Source organism: Syngnathoides biaculeatus, chromosome 3 (genome assembly GCF_019802595.1).
Source record: "Syngnathoides biaculeatus isolate LvHL_M chromosome 3, ASM1980259v1, whole genome shotgun sequence".
NCBI classification, from domain to species: Eukaryota; Metazoa; Chordata; class Actinopteri; order Syngnathiformes; family Syngnathidae; genus Syngnathoides; species Syngnathoides biaculeatus.
The window spans coordinates 8571755-8596959 of record NC_084642.1 but is presented as its reverse complement, the minus strand read 5'-3'; the positions used below and the strand labels follow the sequence as shown (position 1 = coordinate 8596959).

At 43.6% G+C, this 25205-nt stretch overlaps 1 protein-coding gene across 1 annotated transcript in view; it reads left to right on the top strand.

Annotated features, from left to right (window-relative positions):
- The first annotated feature begins 1174 nt into the window (after positions 1-1174).
- The window catches only part of cgnl1 (cingulin-like 1), a 49630-nt gene continuing 25599 nt past the window's right edge, over positions 1175-25205 (top strand). Inside the window, exons 1-9 of the mRNA XM_061814096.1 lie at positions 1175-1234; positions 1323-1385; positions 5300-6917; positions 7828-7922; positions 10774-10876; positions 12054-12155; positions 13049-13185; positions 14840-14978; positions 17732-17944. Coding sequence (XP_061670080.1) covers positions 5352-6917; positions 7828-7922; positions 10774-10876; positions 12054-12155; positions 13049-13185; positions 14840-14978; positions 17732-17944 — 2355 coding nt within the window. The 5' untranslated portion in view covers positions 1175-1234; positions 1323-1385; positions 5300-5351. The remainder of the gene's footprint in view (positions 1235-1322; positions 1386-5299; positions 6918-7827; positions 7923-10773; positions 10877-12053; positions 12156-13048; positions 13186-14839; positions 14979-17731; positions 17945-25205) is intronic.

Here is a 25205-nt window from a genome sequence, read left to right as displayed (position 1 = left end):
CTGTTTAACAACAGAAAAATAGCCCGAAAAACAAGATTTTGTCTGTGTGTGTGTGTGTGTGTGACAGCAATACGCTTCCGTACACAAAGTTTCTGTACTAAGGAATCTCACACAAACAAACAAAATAATCCCTTCTCGGTCTCACACAGATTCCTCATGTTTCCCCCCCAAAAAATTTCATTCTCAGAAAAAAAAAATCAACACACTCTCACTTTCACTCACAACAAACAAACGTGTCATACGCACACAAAAATGCACCATTCACACAAAAACTACAGGAAAAAAAAACTCTCACAGTAAACAAACCTCTCACACACACCCCAAAAAGATCTCACATTCACTAAAAAAATTGCACTCACTCCACAAAACTCTTGTGTGCACCAAAACCCTTTCGCACACCCTCCAAACAAATTTCAGTACACCAAAAAACTTTTCCCGTACTCACAAAAGAATCAATTCTCACAACTACCCTCCAAAACTCACAATTAAAAAAAAAACCTCTCAGACAACAATTCAAAACCTCTCACCCAACATCTCACTCAGATGCCCAAAATTCCATTATTTTTTCAATCATTTTTTTATATAGCCAAAGCCCCCCCTCCCCCAGGTGAGTTGCACAGGTTTGTCACATCAACAGTGAATTTTTAAAAACATTTTTAAGTGGCATTTGAACAAGGCTGTGTAGACTAATTCTATCCACTGGAGCTGTGACAATAAACTCAACAATTACATTGATTATATTACAATAAGCCAATAAGTCATCTCTATCATGTTTTACTGTGCTTTTGTCAGAGATGAAAACAACAATTATTTCCAATTTTGTTGTAATATTACAACACATCATTTTTCAAAAAATATATATATATTTCAATTTGTATTGTTTTGTGCACGTTACAACCCCAAGTCGCATTCAGCAGGTCACGTTGTTGTCCACCAGATGGCGGTGTCGATTTTAAAGACTTGTTCACCCGCCGTCCAAAACTTTCTGGCGTCACTTCAAAGAGGTGCAGAAATCCAGATTCGGTCGGATTTAATTTGGGACACAATGTGCTTTCATTAACGGTGTAAAACTTCAAATGCTGAAATATGAAAGGTAAAATGTATATATACATATATATTTATTGTATGGCGTGCTCGGGACCCTGGCGGCGGGTGGGCGTCTCGTACGGTGCGCACGTTTCAGTAGGCGGGGCGGCCCTGGGTCGGGGCGGCGACCGGCCGTCCTCCTCCTACAGTAAGCAACGCTGCCATAAATAAGTTGACAAACCGCGGCCCGGCCACTTTGATCAATTCATTAATATTCCCTAACGATATATTTGTAGTTATTAAAACGGACAGACGAAGAGGAGGAGGAGGGGGCGGGCGTGGAGTGACGACCGCTAGCGGTGAGTAGCTAACGATGTCCTGTGACGTTCGCGTGTGTGTTACGAGCGGTCAAACTCAACAAGTTGCGACAAAAGACGACTTATTAGACGCTTTGTTGGCTTTAAATGTGATTTTAGCCGTGATTTTCCTGTTCGAAACGATTTACAAAGTGTTTGCTCCAGTACGTGGAAGCCACCTGTTGCACTTGAGTACTGATGCCAATGTGCTCAAAAAGTGCGTCAGTTCAAAAAGTGAAATCTTCTATTTACACTACGTGACGAAGCAGAGAGGGTGTATTTTTGTTTGTTTGTTTTTTTTGCATGCTCAGGTCTCCTCACACTTGGCAGAGAATTCCCACGGGGAGATTTAAAAAAAAAAAAAAAGTGCTTCGTCAGACCAAAAACTGAGATTTGACATCCTAACCTGAGCTGTCTGGTGACCCGCGGGCCCTGAAGGCAGCACAGCATCTACGAAATACATTGGGGACAGCAAAAGAAAATATGATACTGTCCATCCATATATTTTCTTTTTAGGTAGGGGGAAATCCACGGTACGTAGAGGCCATATAAAAAACATAACTCAAAACATACATATTCACCCATCTCATACTCTTGGAACACATTGAAATATTTTCACGCTCACTTAAACTTGGAGAATTGTTTTAAAAAGTTTTCCTTAGCGCTCACTCTCTGACTGTCATGAAGAAATGTGAGAAAAATTCTATAACATCACTTTGAGAGAATGGAAACGCTCTTGCTTGAGCAGTTCTCCAAATAAGAGGGAAAGCACGCGTGTATTTGGTTTATATAAACTTTAGCACGTACAGATGAAACAAAAGACAACTAATCGTTGTATATTTAAATATGACAGTCTTCAACCAAACATATCTCTCTATAATGTAATCCTGCTAATGCAAATTAGTGTTGATGTCACGATAATGCTTAAAAATGTGTTTTATAATAGCAGCGTCCACCACCGCTGCTTTAGTTTGGAACACAGTCTGGGCAACGTAGAGCAAAGATGCTGCTTATGTTCACTTTCGATATCAATGGAGAAAGTTAAAGAAGAAATGCTCTTGTTTTAAGATGCACTGACTGTCGGAGTATGTGAATAATCGAAGAAAAACTGGCTAAACTGGATGAGATTTTCTCTTTTCCGAGTGGGAAAGGTCTGGTCTGAAGCCAGAGTACAAAAGTGCAGGATGAGATGGTGAATCATTTTAAAATTCCACCTTGGCACAGCCTGATCCAGGGATGAAAGCACAGACAATACAGTGCACAAAAAGCTAATTCTGTATTTTAAATATATATTTATATATAGTTTAATATATCACATAACATTAATAACATAACATTGGGAGCATCATTCCCTCTGTCATCGGTAGCCCGCGAGAGGCTGGCTGCTTGAAAAATAGATCTTGGGGTAAAAAAGTCTGGGCACTCCTGTCTTAGATGAACCTAACACGGACACTTTTGGATGCGACAAAAAATACGGAGAGAAACCCACGCACGCTCAATATTTATTTACGCATGATGGTTGTGACTCGAACCCAAAACAGACGGGCAGACGTTACAGACCACTTCTTCACCGTGCTGCCGGGAAAAGTACAAAGGCAGGAAAATGGTTGCACCGTATTTGATGCTCTTGTGTGGAACTAAGCATGAAATATTCTGGGGTTGCGTGGCCTCGAGCATCGCAGTGTTCTTAATAACTTCATTTTTGGTCTGATTAATTATGACCAATTGGAGAATCATCACGAGTTGGATTATGCGAAAGCACTCTTGAAGGAGTAAAATATTCAATCCCGGTGCGGCCCTGGAATTTCCTGTATTTTCTTCACTCAATAATACTGTTTTGTTCCTTCCGAAACAGACAATGAATATGTATTTGCCAACAATTATAGAACAAAAAAACTCGCTTCTAACCACACCAATATAGAGTTGGCCCTCTGAACTTCAATGATGGGGCTGTCAAACTATTAAGAAATTGTCTTAAAATTGAGTGGAAAATTCACACCAGTGTCACGGGACTCTTATTCTTGATTGGGCTGTCGTTGTGCCCATTGTTCTCTCATCCCTCCCCCGTTCTGCTCAACTCCACAATCCCGTGTTAACCTCTGCCCCTAAACAAACACCCGTCTGCACTCACGTCCACACAGATGAGCGATTTAGAGTTTTCAGGTAACCAAGCATGCATCTTATTGAAATGTGGGTCCTCCACCTATGACCAAGCCACGGCAACCAGTCGTTTACCGCCATCGAGAACCGATATAAGATCACAAACGCTAGGAAAGGTTGGTTTGGTAAAATATAGCACCTTTAATACTTACTGTAATTCCCGGCCGACAGAGCGCACCTGGTTCCAAGCCTCACTGAGTACATTTGTAAAGGAAATACCATTTGGTACATACATACGCCGCAGCTCTGTAAAAGCCGCAAGTGCCCACATTGAAATCTGCATTGAAACACAAGATATTTACAAAGAAGGACAGTAAGCAGAAAGAGTTTAACACTAGCGTGGTGCTAACGCTAGCGCTAACCTGAGTGCAGGGGTCATCAACCTTTTTGAGGCTGAGGGCTGCTTTGTGAGAACTGATTGTACGAAGGGCTATATGACTTGTTTGCAGCAAACCTCAGTCATATTTCATTATACATACATAAAATATTTTCATTTTAATTTTTTGTATGATGTGACATTACAGGTAGTTTAAAAAATTAAATAACGCAAGATCACATCAAAATTTAAAGCTGTGGTATTTTTAGAACATGCCTTGCGGGCACCTTAAATTGTCCTAGTGGGCTACCATGCGCCCGCAGGCACCGCGTTGGTGACCCCTATCCTAGTGCTAATGCTGGCGCTACGCTAGTGGTAAGGCTAACAGGGCCGGTTAAAATAAAACTTACTGGTAAATATCACTGTGACACGCCAGTAACACAGCAGCAACACGATAACACAGCGCTAATGCTAGCGCAGCACTAAGGGGGCCGGTAAAAGTCACTTCCTCGACACATATATTCCACCGGTCTCATTTTTACCTTCTCCGCTCTAGTGTCCCCTTTGTGGGCATTTAAAAAAATGCACGAATTAGCCGCATCACCGCATAAACCGCAGGGTTGAAAGCGTGTAGAAAAAAGTCACGGCTTGTCGGGCGGAAATTACGGTAGTTCACGTTGCATCACTTTAGATGATTTTGTTTTACAGTAAACGGGCTCCTATCACCGCCCACTCTGTGCCTGCCATTAGTCTGTCCCGGCCCGTTAAACACTTGCTGTGATATATTCTGCCTCGGCTTTTGTTGTCATCCTTATCAGAGCCTTCTTCCAGGCCCATCTCGGTTTGTCTTTGTATTGTTGGATCGGCTAAATGTGACATTATCGGGAAGGCAAACAGGAACTTGCTGAAAGGCCATTGTCCGCGGCAACGCTTGGTGCGTGCTGATGTCTTTGTCGGTTTCAGCCTTTGCGGGCCGACATATGTCTGAGCAACATCCTTTCAGTGTTTGTCCACTTTGATATTTATTACTTGTTTTGCTGCGAATTTGTCAGCGTTTAAAAACATTGTCCTTATCGTAATCTCGTGAAAACTCTCACATTTACTTTCACATTTTTTACTTGGTCTTATGTTCTCTTGACTGGTATAATATACAGTTAGTTCTTTTCTCACCTGATAAAAATCATCGTGTCATACCAAGTGTGTTAGTCACAAACTTGAAGGAACTTTGTTAAAGGGTACAAGGTTATGTGTGCCTCATGTTGAGTCACGGAGGTTCAGTGAGACTCTGGTAGCTTTTTGGTAACCCTCTTTTCAGAACGGTTAAATACAGCAAAGCTGTAATGCTTTCGTCAGAGTCTGACTGCGGAGAGAGGGAACAAAAAGGGAATTGAATTATACGGCTTCTCATTTCCGACTAATAGACCCTTTCTATTTGTTCCAGAGGAAGGGCGCCTGATCCAGGGAGAGGGATTTATTTTCCTTCTACATTCCTGATGGAGTCTTACCGAGTGACTGGCATTCCTCCGACTGGACCACAGCGGGGCAACCCCCAACCATCTCACCCTTCTAGGCCCCAGAGCAATGGAGGTGGTACATATGGTCTCAGCATCCGAGTCCAGGGTATAGACGGGCACCCATATGTAGTTCTTAACAACCAGGACAGAGGTCCTCAGTCTTTTCTTGATCCCAATAGCAATGGCTACATTGAGACAGAAGGTTCTTTTATTGATAACTACCATGAGTATGATTTTCGAGGAGACAAGGACGGTGGACCCAAGAGTCCCTTCGGGGAGTACAGGTCTCAGAAAATTATGCAGTATGTTACCTCTCAGAACGGCTCTGCAGATTCACAAGGAAGAAAAGCACAAAACCTTTTGAACTTCCAGAGGCACCCTGAGATTCTGCAGCCCTATGACCCAGAGACCAACTCTCTCAACTTCCACAGTGTACCTTCAAGGCCCCTTTCTCTGACTGAGACTGAAACCCAATCTACATCCACTATATCTGCACCGTCCCACAGCAGGTCTTCTAGCCTAGATCAAAACAAAGCTGCCCGATCGAACAAAAATCAACTTCCAACTCTGAGCCCGACTGACACTTCATACCAAAAACCCAAATTACCTTCTCAGTCTTTGGGTCCTGACCAAAATTCTCAGCCTCAGACGAAGCCACAAGTAGCTCTGCCGCAGTCTAAACCTCGTCTCAGCAACCAGAGTCCACCTCAGCCCAAGCCAACACCCAAAAGTTATACCCAAGCTGTGTCCAGTCCCACAAGTGAGCAGAACAAAACGCAGTCCAAGTCTCCCTCTTCAGTGACCAGTGCCAACTCCAGCCTTGATCGCAAACACCGCGAGCCAGATGTCCTTCCTTTGAGGAGGTCTGACTCCAGTGGACCTGTCCTTCAGTCATCTTCTCGCTCACGCCATTTATCATCACCCTCAACCTCTAAACTCTGCACGGATGAGAGCATCGATCCGCTGTACGCGGACACTATCAACCGCCACGAGAACCGGCGGTACATCCCTTTTGTTCCAGGGTCGGGCAGAGACATCGACACAGGCTCCATTGCCGGTGTGGATGAGCTCATTGAGAGGTTTGACGGAAAAGTCGGCAACCACCATCGGCGTGGCAGGGCCGGGCGAAGAAACCGGATTAATCCTGAGGACAGGAAACGCTCTCACAGTGTGGATAGCGCCTTTGGTCGTGGAGCATCCAGCCCCTTGGATGAATCCAGCCGCCGTAAGGGCACATCAATGGAGCACGTCCTGCGGCCCTCACAGCTCCGGATGCACAGGACAGCTGGGAATCAAGACCCTTGGTTCATGGTCAACTCCAAGCCACCATCTCGCACCACCAGTGCCCCTGGATCTCCACAAAGCACCTTGTCTACAGGTGTAGGCTACATCCAGGGATACCCAAAAACCCAAAGCCATTCTACTGTTGTAACGCTGAAGAACAAAGACTCAGTGGATAGTGCGTCTTCAGCTGGCAATCTGTTAATGTCTTCATCCAAGTCCACAACTGTCGTCAAAAAAGCCAGCACGGACTCTGACGTACAGGTAATGTAAATAATGGGTCACCGTAACACGAGGTGTTACCAGTGTCCCGTTTCCACCAGTTCAGTTGTTTACAATTTGTAGTTCTTTGGATTTTAGTTGTCAAAAGTTTCAAAGTGTAGAAAAGTCATTTATTCAATACAGTCTTTGATTTCAAAACCAGTTATCTCTGAAGCTGTTGTGCATATTTGATAACATAAAGAAGCGAAAGAACAAGATCCCGGATACAAGCGGCCGAAATTAGTTTCCTCTGCAGGGTGTCCGGGCTCTCCCTTAGAGAATGGGTGAGAAGCTCGGTCATCCGGGAGATGGGCTCAGTGTCGATCCGCTACACCTCCGCATTGAGAGGAGCCAGATGAGGTGGCTGGGGCATCTGATTCAGATGCCTCCCGGATGCCTCCCCAGTGAGGTGTTCTGGGCATGTCCCACCGGAAAGAGACCCCGAGGATGACCCAGGACACGCTGGAGAGACTATGTCTCTCGGCTGCCTTGGGAACGCCCTGGGATCCCTTCGGAAGAGCTAGAAGAAGTGGCTGGGGAAAGGGAAGTCTGGGTATCCCCTGCTGAAGCTACTTCCTCCGCGACCCGACCTGGAAAAGCGGTAGATAATGGAGGGATGGAAGAAGCGACTAAACATTTGTATGGTCATAACTGCCCTCTGGGGCTAAACCACAATGTGGTCTGTGACAAAAACTTTTGACACCCCCTGCTATTCAACTTTAATTTGTATTGTGTCTCTCATTGCCAACCTAAAACATTCTAAGCTATTTTAGTGTTCCTCAAACAGGGAGACAAGTTGACACAATGGCTGATTCAATATACGTTTGTTGTAGTAAATGAATATCTGTCGTAAACCAGTCCGACATCTCCGTCATCAAGTTTAGATCATTTTCTCATTTTCTGTCCCGTTCAGGCAACACCAGATCTTCTGAAAGGTCAGCAGGAGCTTTCACAACAAACACACGACGAGACCGCCAAACAGATTTTGTTCAATTACCTTAAGGACGGGTGAGTTATTACAGCTTGACCTCGTTCTGCTTTCCTCCCTTTTTTTTTTTCATGGGCGATTGACGCTGTAAAAACAACGCAGTGCGGATGTTCGGGCTTTGAGTTAAACCACAAACTGAGCTCATTGTCCGTACGGCTGACAAATAGCACACTTTTAGTCAAACATCGTGTCGGGAGAAGTTGTTCGGTGGGAGTAGATGGACTTTTTTTTTTTTTTTATCAGAGCCAAACTGTTTTTCGATAACGGTGATGGAATGTGTTCTTTTACCCACCCAACCGAGCTGAGCCATCCAGCTGTGTGGACTTTGTTTATCGCAATCTCACCTTCCCTCTGTGTTTTCTCTCAGCTTTAGTGTAAATCAAGGGCTAAGCTTTTGTGTTTGCGTCTGTAATCAGACACATATTGGCTGTCGAGGTAAGAAAGCATGCGGGGTTAAGGTTAAACTGAGTAAAAGGGGTGGGGGTGGGGGTGGGGATCTATTTTGTGCATAAGCCGTGAAAAGTTCTAAATGAAAGACAGCGAAATAAATGATCAGAGCGTGATCTAACTGTTCAGTTTTCGTATACGTTTTTGGAGATCTCGTTGTGTTTCTTTGCACGGTGACTGATTGTTTAGAAAAAGGACAGGAAACCGGTTGGGCGTGTCGGGGATACAGGTCAGGAGTCGCAGGACCACAAAAGAAAGGAAACCCAGATGGAAATGTCGGGGCTGCAACCGGACCGCATTCTCAAGGCGGCAAAGACAAACGTGTCAACGGGAGTCGTCGATGTTTAATCGAAGTCATCTGTTGCGAGGAGAAAAGGGGTTGAGACAATGTTTTCTCTGTCCCTGACCTCCTTTTAAGAAATAATACATTGCTTGTTGTCGGTAGAACGTGGTGCAACTTTAGATTTATTGATAGTGATGCGTTTCATTCTGCTGTCTTTTCCAAGGGAGGGCTAGATCCTCCACGCCAAAGAATGTTTTTTTTTTTTTTTTTTTTTTTTTTTTTTTTTTTCCCCCATTGAAATTTGGAGATGGGCAGATACAAAATATGAGGATTTAATTGCTGTTTCTTTGGTGAGGGCGAGTTGGGACGTTGTAAAATTCCAGCCCAAGACCATTGTGCCATTTGTACATATACAATAACCTACAGTCAAGAAACACAACATTAGGCACTCCTGGACTTTTTAATGTGAACAAATTTGGAGTTCGGAGTCCAAGTGAGACAATACAACTATATCGTACTTAATTATTTTTGTAATTTCATCCACACCTGCTGCTATAATCCTAAATGCAGTCATGAACGGAACAATGGACCTCTCTGATGGCGATCTTAACCTCCGCCCCCTTAGCCATGTCCCACAAGCTTCCAAAATGGCGATTGAACAGAACATGTTTGAAGTCAATTCTCTATCGCGTATTCCAGATAATATTGGGGTATGTTTTTTTGCCAAATGTGTCAGACTTTTCCAAGAGAGTTCTACAGAGAGGTCTCATCTATTTCATGCAAGGATATGTACACGGAATTAAGATTTTGGACAGAGCAGGACGCAATGTTAGAGTTACAGTGAAATGTTGACGATCGATGCAATAATGTTTGACGCCTCAGGAGTAATATTATTGTAGTCTTTATAAGTGAGTGGTTGTATTCATTTGACTTTGCTCGTAATGGTACCCACTGCTCTGTCTTAAAAGTCTGATGTGATACAAATTGGCAAATAGACATTTCTCTTGCATGACGTCGCGCATTAACGTATCCCTAACCCGACTCTTCGGCATAAAACATGACACACTTCATTCAGCAGGTAATTGATACACTAACAAAGTGAAAGTTTTTCTCCTGCGATGTATAAAGCACTGATAATTATTCCATCAAACTCATTCCAGAAAATACTTCTCCCTCACTTACCTTCGAACATGCAGTCTCGTGTTTGTTGATATTGTCCACATATAGTTGTACTTGCGCTCTTCTGCAAGTCATAATCCATCGTAGACACTTCATCAACTCTGTTTTAGGCTTTGGAAAATGAATCAACTCCCTTGTAACCTAGCTGGATATCTTTCATCAGAATTGCATGTTCCCCAAGCGCATCTGAGGACCATTTTCTGCGTAACATGAATTTTTCAAGTGCATGCTACTGACAACCAGCATTACTTGTGGGACAATTCGGCGAGAGGGCAGTGTCAAGGCAGGGGTTAAGACAATGCGGCTATCTGATTGGCTATTATTGTACGAGTGATAGACAGGTCGGAAAGGTCCGTTGATCATTGCCAACAATCTCTCCAATTATCAGAATCACACTTCCCTTTTCATGTCTTTTTGGGTTATCACTCTTTTCTTGGACAATTGCACCAAACAAAACAATACGGTACAGTTACCTGAACTGTCTATTGTATGTGTGGAGCCTCAAAATCTGGTGCCGATTTCCATTTGTGGGGTACTCAATCGCTTGATGCTTGGGGAGGAGCCCTCCGGTCATCTGGATATGATTATGCAAGTCTTTGACGTACCACTACTGTGATTATTAGCTATCCTTTTTTACTGTTCAATTAGCTTTCAATTGATTTCGCAGGTCTACGTAATGTTTTGGCCGGTCAGTATACAAGTTTCGATTCCATCTGATTTCGATCTACAATAAAGGCACGTTGTCTTCTATTGTGGCCCCAGATACAATACGGTCGTTGAGTTAGTCTGAAACGAGGCTGTTTGTGCATTGAGGTGGCAGATCAAAGCAGCTGGACTGTCCGCGACCCTTTCTAAACTGGGATTGACTCATCTCTATTCCCGGATCCACCAGGACCAACCGCAAAACAGAGTTTCTGTTTTACCCTCTGCTGACTTGTGTGTGTGTGTGTCTTTGTCTGCAGAAGCACAGACAACGACGAAACGACCAAGAGAAAGGTCAACCTTGTCTTTGAGAAGATTCAGACGTTAAAGTCTCGAGCAACGGCAGGCCCTCCTGATGACAAAGTGAGATTTTGTTTTTCGTTCTGTCGTTCAGTACAATAGGTTTGACTGTTCAGATCCGCCAACGATATACAGTGGTGTGCCCTCAAGATACGGGTTTCATTCATTCCGTGACCACGTTCTTAAGTCAAAACACTCGTATGTAAAATCTTTTTTCCCCATCAAAGTGAATAGAAATGTCATTAATCCATTCCAAACTCACCTCCCCCTCCAATAATTGTATTTTTCATAAGAAAAATAGCACTCAATTCAATATTGTACTATATAAAAAAAACATTAAGATCATGATTAAATAAAATATGAAGACAGCGACATACAAATCTAAATTAACAGTCAAAATATCCTCGATAAGCGCTTTCTTTGCAGAGGATAAAGAATATTACACCCGAGGATTATTAAATTGTCTGTCTGCAGTTATTGCACCACCAATTGTGCTCAAATACTCCACTGTTGACGCAATGCTTTTGTTTCGCTCGTCTATGGAGTTTCCCCTTAATGTGCTAGCATTTAGCTAGCAGACTATGGCGAGCTATGTGGTTGATAAAGTACACACAGTGTGATTTTCTTCTGTTTGATGTTCAATTCGACCATCAACCCGAACCGGGCGTGTAAACAAACAGTTTAAATGCTCTTTTTTTTTTTTTTAACCATTGTTCACTAGCTGCCTCAGCGGAGCTCGTTAGGAGATGAGTTCTCTGCCACCGTGCAGCACTTATTTCTTAAATTTTTGCTGCCAGAAATTTGTCCAAATGCCAGCTCTTACCTTGGAAAAGCTCCACGATGGGCAATTCGTTTCTCATGGCCCACTCAATGTATTGTAAATTATGAATTGGAAGGTAATGCTTGATTTTTACCACCATTCTTACCTGCTCTCACAGTAGAAATAGTAAAATCCTGCAGACGTGAACGTTTGGAAGTGAGTGGGCCAAAGTATCGAGCCTCTTCAAATCTTGCACTTTACTGTAACATTTGTTTAATGTATGCCGTTTCATTTAATGTAATACAAATATTATAGATCAGATGTTAAAGAACAGTGGTCCTAATGTTGGAATTGACAGTCTTACTGGAGGCCCCCCCAGTACAATCTAATGTCTATGCTAATGTCACATTAACCCACTTCACTCAAACAGAAAGTATAAGGAAAGTGAATATTTTTTGGTTCATTGTGTTCTTCTGTTAGTCCTTGGGTCAGTCTGCACAAACTAAAGCCCTGCAAGAGCAGAACGCTGCCCTGGAGAAAAGAATGGCAGAACTGAAACAACAACTTCACGAACAAAGAACGGTAACAAAAAAAAAAACAGTTTGTCTATTGAAAATGTTATTTCCTTTTTGATCAGCGGGTTGTATAACTTGAGATTTAATGGAGGACCTAAAATCAAACCATGTCAGAACTGACGGGCTACTCCCTTAAAAGCAAACAATAGGCAGTCAAGAATAAATACATTGACTGTATAAAGAACTTCATTGTGTGTGTGTGTGTGTGTGTGTGTTGTAAATCCTTTGTTGGATGATATTTTTGAGATTCCACAGGATATTTTGATGTGACTGTTTATTTTGTATTGTTTATGTTTCTATTCACTGAATAATAATTCCCGGCCTACAGAGCGCACCTGGTCATAAGCCTCACCGAGTACATTTGTAAAGGAAACACCATTTGGTACATACATGCGCCGCAGCTATGTAAAAGCCGCAAGTGCTCACACTGAAACCCACATTTTAACACGAGATATTTACAAAGAAAGACGGTACACAAAAAGAGTTTAATGCTAGCGCCGCGCTAACGCTTGCACCGCGCTAACGCTAAAATATGGCATGCCAGTAACACAGCAGCAACATGCTAGCACAGCGCTAACGCTAGCGCACCGCTAACACGGCCGGTAAAAGTCACTTCCTCGGCACATGTAGTCCACCAGTCTCATTCTTACCTTTTCCGCTCGAGTACCCCCTTGCGGCCGTTAGAAAAAAATGTACAAATTAGCTGCATCACCGCATAAACCGCAGGGTTGAAAGCGCGTGAAAAAAGTCACGGCTTGTAGGCCGGAAATTACGGTACTTGTCCTGGACCAGGACACTTTTGTAAAGTTTTTTTTTTTTTTTTTAAATCTGAATGACGCTTTCCTGGTTAAACAAATAAATAATAATGCAAAAAAAAAAAATCTAATGTTTCCCTGTCAGAAAAATAAGGCAGACAGTATGGCAGCATCAAACTTGAAGGAGCTGCAGCAAGAACTGGACCGGACCACAGAAGAGTGTAAACGCTTGAAGGAAAAACTCTCCAAGACAGAGCTTGAACTCCAGACCACACTTGAAGAGTAAGTAAGCGCTCAAAAGACCTCTACCACGGCCTTTGTTAACTACAAAGTGAAAGAGTGAACATGTATAATGTACAGTAGTCTCGTTTACGTTGGATGAAGTGTGGCTTCCTATTAACAGCTTTCATATGTCCCGCTCATTTCATTCTACAAGTCCTCACTAGTAGACGGAGTTTGTTTTAGAGCAGTCCTTTTTTTTGTTGTCTGTTTTCGAAGCATTGCAGCAAGTCCTTTATAGAAAACAGACATTTATTCGGAATTCTTGATAACGAAACATCACTAGTCCCACTTTGCCTTCTAATATGCAATTAAATGTTACCAGGAAACTATTGTGTTTATGTAGTAACAGGCCCAACAAGTAGGCATTCATCACACACTAGCGGCCTCCTAAATCCTGTAGTAGCACCAAAATGCCAACTAGTAGTTTTGCCTCTCGTGTAACTTATAGTCGTCCTACAAGTAAAGTAAGTTTCTTTCGGCTTGTCCCCTTAGGGGTCACCACAGCGTGTCATCTCAGATGAATGTTGTAGTTGTAGTTGGACAACTTCGGCATACAACTAGGACAACGGCATGTTACTATCCATCCATCCATTTTCCTTTGCCGCTTATCCTCACGAGGGTCGCGGGGAGTGCTGGAGCCAATTCCAGCTGTCAACGGGCAGGAGGCGGGGTACTGAACTGGTTGCCAGCCAATCGCAGGGCACATTGAGACATACAGTCGCATTCACAATCACACCTAGGGGCAATTTCGAGTGTCCAATTAATGTTGCATGTTTTTGGGATGTGGGAGGAAACCGGAGTACCCGGAGAAAACCCATGCATGCTTGGGGAGAACACGCAAACGCCACACAAGTTGGGCTGGGATTGAACCCGGGTTCTCAAAACTGTGGGGCCAACGCTTTACCAGCTGATGCACCGTGCCGCCTGCATGTTACTAGTGAGGTAAAACTACTTGTGGCCAGTTTGTTGCTACTAGTTGGGTCCAGGAGACTCCTAGTACATGGCATTTGCCTATAACTTGTGGTTGGGTCACGTAGTGTTACTAGTCCAGCACCGTTGTTTATGGGTACGGTTTAATTGCACACAACATTGTTTTTACTATTTTTTTTCCATATAGTTTTACTATTGCGCTGATTTGTACTAGTACACAGACCTGGATTTTAGCTTTGCATTTGCAGTTTTTCTTTCTTCCCCTTTTCACTTAGACAAACTGTTTCCTTCAGTTCACGCCTTCCTGGTTAAGTTATTGATTTGTTTCGTAGTAAAAAAAGGAATAACTGGCTAACTATATCACTTGTACATGTACATTGCTTATGACAAAAGTACACAGAAAGAAAACAAGATGTTGATGGCGTTTCCACTACAAACTTCAATTTACCCTGTTTGGGGGCTTCACTTGAATTCCTTTCCCCTGAATTTTAACAGTTGACCTCGTTGCCCTTCCCCAGTTGTGCTTTGTGTCAGACTTTTCCCATCATATATCACCCTGGAAGCAATTCAGACATTCGTGACTCGCGAGTGGTCTTTAACCCTCAAGTGAAGGCGAGGCACAGGCGCCGCCGTTGCTCCGTGTGAACTATTAATGCAGGTGTGCGTGAGCGTAGAGCGCGGTCCAGGGCGCCGTGTGTTGTGACGTGTCAGGTCGGCGTGTCAGGCTCTTCCAGGTGAAGATGGAGCGGGAGCAATACCAGACAGAGATCCGAGACCTGCAGGACCAGCTGTCGGAGATGCACGACGAGCTGGACACGGCCAAGACGTCTGCTGCTGACGACGAGAGAGACGCCGTCATGGCGGTGAGGCACAAGCCGAAGGAAAGCTGCTTGAGTATTTATTAGAGTTCCTTGATATTCAGTTCAAGGTCCATGTACGAGTCTGCTCCTTATCCTCACTAACGAGACAATTCAGCACCCTAGTAGAATGAGAACTAGTGAAACCACTGTCTTGTTTTTCTTGTTCCACTTTTGGCCCATTAAGAAGCATTTAAAGAACAGGTGTCAAACTCCAGGCCCGGAGGCCAGATCTGGCCCGCCGCATGGTTTTTTGTGGCCTACAAAGGCAAAATATGAATATGAATATGAACTTTCCATGATTTTTGTTCAAATCTGTACCAAAATATCAAATTGTGATATCATAAATGATAATGTTTAGAAATTGCAACGATTATTGTGTACCTAAACATCAGCAATACTTTAAAAAAGCATTAACCTTGATTTCTAATTCCAAAACTGTCTCATAAATTTCACTGGTAAATATGATGCAAAAAATTTTCATGGTTTCACAGTCATAACGGCCCTCTGAGGGGAAACCATAACTACAATGTGGCCCGTGACAAAAATGAGTTTGAAACCCCTGATTTAAAGCTTACTAGTAAACTACTGTGGAAAAAACCTCATTAGTAAGACACAACCATTTCACTATTATGCTAAATTGTCTTACAAGTGAGGACAAAGAGTATGCTAGTAAAAGGGGCTTAAGCTGGATGTCTTACAAATGCGCAAAAGCTTAGTCCTCAACAACAGGACAACGCTGACATTACTGTAAAACAACTAGTGAGGCAACTGCAAGCTATTAGTGCCTCACCTGTAATACAATTAGTGCGCATGTCATTGAGTGCACATTTTGCCTTAATAGTAGCACTTTTGCTACTACACTGGTGCCTTGGTTCTTGAACACAATCCGTTCCATAAGGCTGGTTGAAAACCAAAACGTTCGAAAACCAAAGCATGTTTTCCCATTACAATGAATGGAAAATGAAATCATGCGTTCCAAACGTAAAAAATAGTTTTTTAAGCGATACTTTTTTTAGCTTTTCCTCATAATAAACTGCATTGTAGAAATACACATATAGTTTAAATACTTTATATAATGAAATCATTTAGGAAATCTATTTATTTTTTGCTTAAAATGTATGCTTTAGCCTAGTAGAGTATGCTGGGCTGGGAGTGCATTGCTGTATCTGTAGCGACTCTGCCCCCAGCCTTGTAAACCTTTTTTTTTATTAACAAAAGTGAAGAATAACTTTAAACAAGTAATAATGAGGGGGGGGGACAATAGTTTTTTATTTGCACAGAAAAGTACGTAACATGAAAAAAAAATTTAACTTGCAACTAGAGGTAGGGTTAATGGCACAAAAGAAAAAAAGAAATGGAAAACAACTGTTTATAATGTCTTCGGTGGGGGTGACTTACCCCTTTCTCACAAACATTGAATCGGTTTGTTTCTGCCGTCTTTTAAGCACTTTTTCTGAAGTGGCTCATAACATCATTATTAAAATTTTGCAGTGGTCTGCAACATTCAGCTTTATTCAGGTGATGAAGTTCTACAAAATTCTGGATGTCGTTCCCTTTAGCGGAGATAGCTTTAATATCGGCACAGACATCCTTCTTGCCTTCAGCCTCATCAGACGACATCTCCTCCCTTCCTCGCCAACACTATCCCCTGCTAACTGCAGCAACTTTTCGGCTTCCTCCAAGATCTGTGGCCTCTGCTTGGTCAACACTGTTGCTCCTTTAGCGACATCACTTGCTTTGAGGGCATCTTTGTGTTTCAGAATGGTGCTGATCGTCGTTTTCGCCATGCCATACTTCTTCGATAGCTCAGAAACACGCACACCAGATTCGTGCTGGGCTATCAAATGCTTCTTGAAGTCGACAGTTTTACGCACCATTTTCCTTTTTTCAGCACCAGCAGTCCCACTTGCCTTCTTTGGAGCCATGATCGGGGGTTAATGTTGCTCAATTTGAAGAAAAAAAAGTCACTCCAGTTCTGGGAAACGTCCGCGAGCAGAGAAATGTGTGAGTCACCTGGTTGCCTCGCGCGACTTACGTTTTTTCCGGGGGTGCATTCGAAAGCACAATAAAAAATCGTCATGGGTCAGCTGGTCGGGGTGTTCGAATACCGATTTTCGTTCGAAAACTAAAGCAAAAAAATCTCCAAATTTTCGTTCAAAAACCGAGGTAACACTGACTATACATAAATAAATAAATACACAATAAAATAAATACATGATAAAAATTGTGGCACTAGTGAGAGCAACGGGCATATGAGTCCATAGGCATTAATATGGATATTATACTAGTAAATCAACTACATGTTACAAAACTGCACTAGTTTACAACTGTGTGCTACATGTATTATTAGTGGGTTATAAAATTCGACTAATCCAAGTCTCGCACTGTACTTTTAGTACACAGAAGTCCATGAGTGCACAGTTTTATCTCATTAGTCGGGTGCAGTTGTTCTACTAGCAATGTGTGACAAAGTTACCAAGTCCAATAGTGTGCAAAAATGTCATACTGTAGCAGATATTACGAGGACAACGGTGGTTCTATTAGTGTGCCGATTTGCTTCACGAGTAAGGACAAAGCGTACTAGTACATCTACATTCTGCTGGATATCACAGATATTTATTGAATGCTGAAATGGCTTTCAGAATAAGCACATTATGAAATTACCTTTCAGAAGCAACCTGATTGACATCGAATATCATGTTCTGCTTTTGTCCAGATCAAGATAGTGACACTAATCCGAACAATTCTTTTTATAGGACATAATGCAACTGAAAGTGGAGTTGCAGGAAGTTCTCCTGGCCAAGGAGGAGCAGGAGGATGTCCTGAGGAGGCGGGAGAGGGAACTGACTGCTCTGAAAGGAGCCCTGAAAGAGGAGGTGGCCGTGCACGATCAGGAGATGGACAAAATGAAGGAGACGTATGAGAAGGAGATGGGTTGTCTCCAGCGCTTCTTAGATGAGGCCAAGCAGGTAAGCGAGCATCCCGCCTCCCGCCAGTCCTCCTCCACATTCTTTCCTCCCACCCCCAACCTCCTCCTTTGAAAACATGCCATGTCAGAGGGGGGTGTGGAGATAAGCGCTGCTCGTGCTTCTTTTCCCACAAAGAAAGTTGAGTCATATGTTTGGCTGCAGAACATTTGAAGTAACACTATTTACACGTTTCCACTGGTTTCACAGCTGCTGGGCAGATTGCCAACGAAGGCAGGATCTATCAAAATAAACTCCCATTTGATTGTGCTGGATTGAGGAAGTTCCGTTTAGCGTATTGCTTTATAAATAGGGTTAGTATGTAATGATGCACAGATCAGTGATGGAGAGCTCGTGCACATGACGTCACTACTTTCACGGCGCCATATTGCCGGGCAAAAAGACCTGCTCAACAGTGTGGGGGGGGACATTGAACCAGAGCAGAATACACACAATGCCCAAGACTTGTTGTGCTGTTGGTTGTTACAACAGACGAGACTGATATTCAAAAAGGTCATTCTATAGAAAACACGAGAAAAGATCGATGGATTTCGGCAATCAAACGTGTGGATGGTGCCCGACCAAATACACACGACTGTGTAGCGATCATTTCATTTCATGTAGGAATTATTTTTCTCAATCTCAAATTCCCAAGAAGTATTTATGATGCCAAGTTGGCTCTTTGGAGAACAAAAAAAAAAGAAAAGACAAGGAGTCGTCTCCAATATACACGGAAGCGTGATGCGGGCAAACATTAAACTATGTAAACCTCTCCCGACATATTTTTTTTTAGTATGTATTGTTCTCAAATGAGTCCAATGCGTATTTAAAAAAAAAAAAAAAAACGTCGATCACACAGAGGTTTACATAGGTTAACGTGTGGCTGCAACATGCTTCCGTGTACGGGGGCTGAAGCCCATCCCAGCGGTTTATTTGCTCTTTTTTTAATCTGCATTGGACTCATTTGAGAACAATGCATATTTAAAAAAAAAGAAAAAAAAAAAGGCTGTCACGGAGAATTTTACCGAAGTTTAACGTGTGGCCGCAGCACACCTCCGTGTACTGAGGAGCTGACTTGCTGTCTTTTTTTTTTTTTTTTTTCCTAATCATAGTTAATGAATGCGAGTTTGTGTAAAACCAGGGGTCATTTATTGAAATATTGGTATTTGTATTGAAAAAATCTGGGTGGCTCCATCACTATGCGGGATTTATTCTTGATTGGGAACAGGTCCAGCAACGAAGTATTTGTATACGCCCAGACTTTTCTATGCTTTCAAACTCTTCCGTGTAAATCTCGACGACTTACTTACCAGATACGCCTGTAGATCCAATTGTCCCAGACAAGCGGAAGCGGGTTAACAGTCCAATTTCTTATCGGCGAAAACATCGACTTCAGCATTAAATATGGGTCCTCTATGCCAAGTGTCTCTCATTTTTCCACGTACCTTTGTTAATTATCACCATCTAAATGTTTAACTGTATCGGACCAAACTCTGGACGTCGTGCTATAAGACATATTTTTGTGTCGTCTCCATCTGACTTAGCATTTAAGAATGCTTTGCTATAACCGTCAATATAGCCAGTCACGTGACTTTGGTGACGTACGTCCTAGAGCTCTTTACCTTGATGTATGAGCGCTCCAACTTACAAGTGTCGCTTAGTCGCTGATGCACTTTCAGCCATTTATTGAAGAGGCCAAAAAGCTACGCAGACACTTAGAAAATGAAAAGACTTGCAGGGATAATGGAAAAAACCCCTCAATTCCCTTTCACAATGTACTTGGTGTTCTATGCGTTCACCTTGGCCCACGGCACCGGACGCAAGCTTGCCCATATTTGGATGGAGTTGCTTAGCGGTTTACCAGGAAGAAGCCTGGAGACTTCCTCTGCTGGTTTGGATGCGAATTAGACCGTATGTAATTCCTCTCGCGTCCCAAAACTCAAGATACTGGAACGCCGACTTATTATAACTACTCCCTCCATTTCCTCTGTGTTGCTTTGCTTTACACATCCGCCAACTTCTTCTTCCGTTCGCCCTCCCTTACTGGCAGGAGCAGCGTCTGGCATCGCAGCAACGCTGCTCCCAAATGGAACATTTTTCAATGAGCGGCACCACAACGACAAACGGCCACCTTTTGCATTGCCGTGTCACGTACGCGATGAATAGGGTCGTTGATGGCGCGCCACGCTCTGTTAATTGCAGCGTGAAAAGGCCTTAACAGCACTAACCGTACGGGGTAAATGAATAACCCGCACGTGCGTGCGCACTTTTCCTTTTCAAATAAGGTTAAAAATACTTTCAGCTCATTGTTAAGCCCGCAGGGCACCATCTTTTTAAGTCGATAAAGCTGTTTTCTTCATTTACATCTGCTTCATCGTAACGTGGTTACTCTCCCTGCTGTGTTCTTTTATCAGCTCGCAAAGAAGTGCCCGTCAGCATAAAAAACAAAAACTTTTGTGGTTTCGATTGTGTAGAGTGTAAACGGGCGTGCCTCAGCACAGACTACAAAGAAATGCTCACTGAATGCAGATGACAGGTTGTTTAACAAATGAAAATATTGTACAATTTCGCAAGCATTGTGCTTTGTCTCAGTCCACGTGCACAGTTCACACACATCTGTAGCAACAAAACACGATGAAAGTTACAAATACCTCTTTGCATGTTCTCCTCGTGCCTGCGTGGGTTTCCTCCCGGCACTCTGGTTTCCTCCCACATCCCAAAAACATGCAACATTAATTGGACACTGTAAATTGCCCCGTCGGTGTGATTGTGAGTGCGGCTATTTGTCTTTATGTGCCCTGCGATTAGCTGGCAACCAGTTCAGGATGTACCCTGCCTCCTTCCCGTTGACAGCTGGGATAGGCTCCAGCATGCCCCGCGACCCTCGTGAGGAGAAGCGGCTAAGAAAATAGATGAATGTTTTATAATCAATTGTGTAAACAGTTCCAACATCCCCTTGGCCCGCCTCCCTTTTTTATCTTACCTTTTTTTCCCTAACTAATATATGGATGGATATTGCAATTGATAAAACAATTGTCATCCTTAAAAAGTATATTATTGTGTAATTTAACAATGCGCATTTTATATCAAGTCTTTGAGGAGGGGTGTGAGGCAACATTGTTTTTAAAATGACCCGTGTGCGTCCTGTTTGTCTCAAAGGGCGGAAGTTGTCCTTGTGCTCAGCTTCCTGCGGTGTGGGTTGGGGGCGGGGACCCACCCCGGTTGTAGCCGAGTGACCAGTGAGCGCATTTCCTTTGTTGTCCAGCGGTACTGTCCGCCCCCCGCCTCCCGGGGGACTTTGCCGCCGGGGGTCTATCCTCACTGCTTTTGTAAACATTGAGGAAGATGAAGTCATTGTTTGCGTCGCTTTTAAGATTAAAACGGCATCCTCGCTCATTAGGGGCTTCCCTTTTGTGGGCTCGCGGCATTGTCCTCTGCCTAGCTTGTGCTTTCTGGGGTTCTTATTAACACGTCAATATCACCATAAGGTGCCTTTGAGACTTATCCATCTCAACAAAACAATATCAAAGAATTTCCATTGAAATTCCTATTCAGTGTGTTAAGTATATTTTACGCAATGAGAAATACATTTTGGTCAAGCTCCCACACTTTTGCAAGTATAAGAAAACTCCAAGCAGACAATGGACTTGAAGACTGCAAAATATGGGAGGGGAGACAATGAATGACAGCATTGACATTTTTGGCTAATGTTATCAATTAATGAGCACATGTTGGACCTCCATTTAGCAACATGACTCACTCTTTAACAAATATCACATTTCTGATATTTCAATGTGGGGACGTGCACTGTCCAACTGCACACACAATATGATGAAAATAATAAATCTTCAATCTTTAGTCATGTATCTTTACCCTGCACGTAGCCACTGTTTCAGCCTCCATTGAAGAAAAACAACATGCTGGTCGTAAGACTTTCCTCAAGGGACAATTACACCATAAAAACTGGGTAGACAGGAATTACTGGAACATGTGCAAAATGTTCAGTATGAACAGGTACATCTATACCTGTAAATAGGTATACGTGATCAAAGTGACTTGTCATGTCATATACGGTGAAAAAAATAAGTATTTGAACACCCTGCTATATTACAAGTTCTCCCACTTAGAAATCCTGGAGGGGTCTGAAATTGTTCATCGCAGGTGCATGTCCACTGTGAGAGAAATAATCTAAAAAGAAAAATCCAGAAATCACAATGTATGATTTCTTTAACGATTTTTGTGATACAGCTGCAAAAAAGTATTTGCACTCCTGAAAAAAACAATGTTAATATTTGGTACAGTAGTCTTTGAAACGTTAGGTCAAACGTTTCCTGTAGTTGTTCACCATGTTTGCACACACTGCAGGAGGGATTTTGGCCCACTCCTCCACACAGATCTTCTCTAGATCAGACAGGTTTCTGGAGTTTTGGGGTTTTGGTCTGGAGACTGGCTAGGCCACACCAGAACCTTGATATGCTTCTTACGGAGCCACTCCTTGGTTTTCCTGGCTGTGTGCTTCGGGTCATTGTCATGTTGAAAGACGACAGCCACGACCCATCTTCAATGCTCTGACTGAGGGAAAGAGGTTGTTCCCAAAAATCTCACAATACATGGCCGCTCTCATCCTCTCCTTAATACAGCGCAGTCATCCAGTCTCATGTGCAGAAAAACACCCACAAAGCATGATGCTACGACCCCCATGCTTCACAGTAGGGATGGTGTTCTTAGGATGGAACTCATCATTCGTCTTCCTCCAAACACCGTTAGTGGAATTATGTCCAAAAAGTACCTATCAGTTACGATTCTGACCCTCACAGACCTGTTAGTCCACCTTTAAAAGTCCACCTCCACTCAATGTGATACCCTGAATCAGATGCACCTGTGTGAGGTCGTTAGCTGCATATAGACACCTGTCGACCCCATACAATCAGTAAGACTCAAACTTGTAACATGGCCAAGACCAAAGAGCTGTCCAAAGACACCAGAGACAAAATTGTACAACGCCACACGACTGGAAAGGGCTACGGTGAGATTGCTGAGCAGCTTGGTAAAAAAATGTCCACTGCACTCTAAACATGACGGTCAATCTCAATCGGCGTAGAGCCCCAGGCAAGATATCACCTCATGGGGTCTCAATGATCCTTAGAAAGGTGGGGATTCAGCCTAGGACTACACGACAGGACTTGGTCAATGACCTGAAAAGAGCTGGAACCACTGTTCCAGGTCTGTGTGGAGGAGAGGGCCAAAATCCCTCCTGCCGTGTGTGCAAAAACCTGGTGAACAACTACAGGAAACATTTGACCTCTGTAATTATAAACAAAGCCTACTGTACCAAATATTAACATTGTTTTTTTCAGGAGTGCAAATACTTATTTGCAGCTGTATCACATCATACATTGTGATTTCTGGATTTTTCTTTTTAGATGATCTTTCTCACGGTGGACATGCACCTACGATGTAAATTTCAGACCCCTCCATTGTTTCTAAGTGGGAGAACTTGCAATAGAGCAGGGTGTTCAAATACTTATTTTCTTCACTGTATCATTGCACTTCCATTTTGGTGTGGTTGACCTCTTTTGGGGTTACCAGCCGGTCCCATCTACATGCTAGAAAGTGGAGCACCAAATTGCCCCTTATCCGAGGTAATTGCAGTGGCAAGGCAGCACTAATCTAATGAGCATCCATTCCCGAGTGTGCACCGTGGCTAAAAGAGTGGAGGGGATGGACCTCAACTGAAAATGAAAGATGAGTTTGTTTCACACAATAATACCAGCGGGGGTTGGGACCGTCTCAGTAAGTGGGTCAGTGTGCTGCAGAAAGGGGACTACGAGGCCGACCTCCCGGGAGGGGGGGCGAGGGGTCTGCTTTGTGTCTCCACTTGAAAGGCGCATTGTGTTCTCAAGCCGCTGAATTGTGTGGAATTTGATGGTTACAAAACTGTCATCGAGCTGCTCTTAGATGGATAGGAGCTTGATTTTCGCAGTCCCGCCCGCCCGAGCTTTCGACTCTCCGTAATTGAAACCGTGTGCGCTTTTTGGAATTGGAACCTTCGGCGTGAGCGTGCACTGGTATGCAAGCAATGCGGACGGGTGAGGTGCAGCGAGTGGAGGGACTGGTTTGTTTCCAGGAATGTCGGGGGTTTCAAGTAGAGAATGCGCACCCTGCAAGACCCTCTTCTCCCAGCTCGGGCTCTGTTACAGTGCACCCGCCCTGACCTGTGGGACCTTCTCAATTATGGGATATACCGCTGTTCCATCTCTTGTCTCTGCGGGGTCCTAAAGTGCCTCTTTGAGTCGTTAATGCCTCTCAGCTGTAGTCTTTGCAGAGTGAGCCTACAACTTATCACTTCTTTTTGGTTCCTAGTTCTTACTTTATAGTGGTTCTGAACCTCGCCGTGTTCACTTCTGCACAGTTTGGAACAGTAAACCCTGATCTGTCTTGTTTTTAATTCGTGTGGAGTGTGTGGGAAGGATGACGATATCTGATGTGTAAATGATGTGAGCGCACACTTAGCCAGTCAGTTAAAGGGGAAATCCAATAGGTCATGTAATATGTACCCTATTTTGACAATGTGATGCTAAATCCTCTCATTTAATAGCGTTTTGAGAAGATTTTTATCGACAATTACGAATTTTCAGGGGTGCTGCCATTTTCGAGAGTCACATGATCTACGTGGGCGGATGTGACGTGTAGCGTGCCGTTCCAAACGCTGGATTACACGGGACACCATTATGGCCAGCGCTGATTTCTCGGATTTATCCTCATCTAATGAAGAAATAGCAGTAACGGTGGATCGGGAAGATGGAGGAATACTTTCATACAGATTTGAACCTGTGGGTGTAAATGTTGAATATTCGGATGGTTATTCAGGCGGAATGACGCCGGAGTCTGACTACTCGGAGGCCTACGCGCGACATAAGTGTGTAAACAAAGGCACCCGGGAGCTCCGGGCCGGCAGCCACGGATGGTTCTTCGGACGGGAATGATGTAGAGTCTCATGAGCGAGCTCCGGCGACGGCCGCGAGACGAGGTTCCAGGCGGCGGAGGCCGTTAGTACTGGATGCTGAAACTAGGCTAAAGGCCTCCGCCGCCATCGGCGGCGGGCCGCGAGCCGAACTTCGACGTCCGGGGAGGCCTTTAGCCAAGCGTCTGTGGCGGCGGAGGCCTTTAGCCTAGCTTTGGTGTCCGGGGGTAACGAACAAACGGGCGGCGGCGGGCCACGAGCGAGGTTCCAGACGGCGGAGGTCGTTAGCCCCGGAGCTAG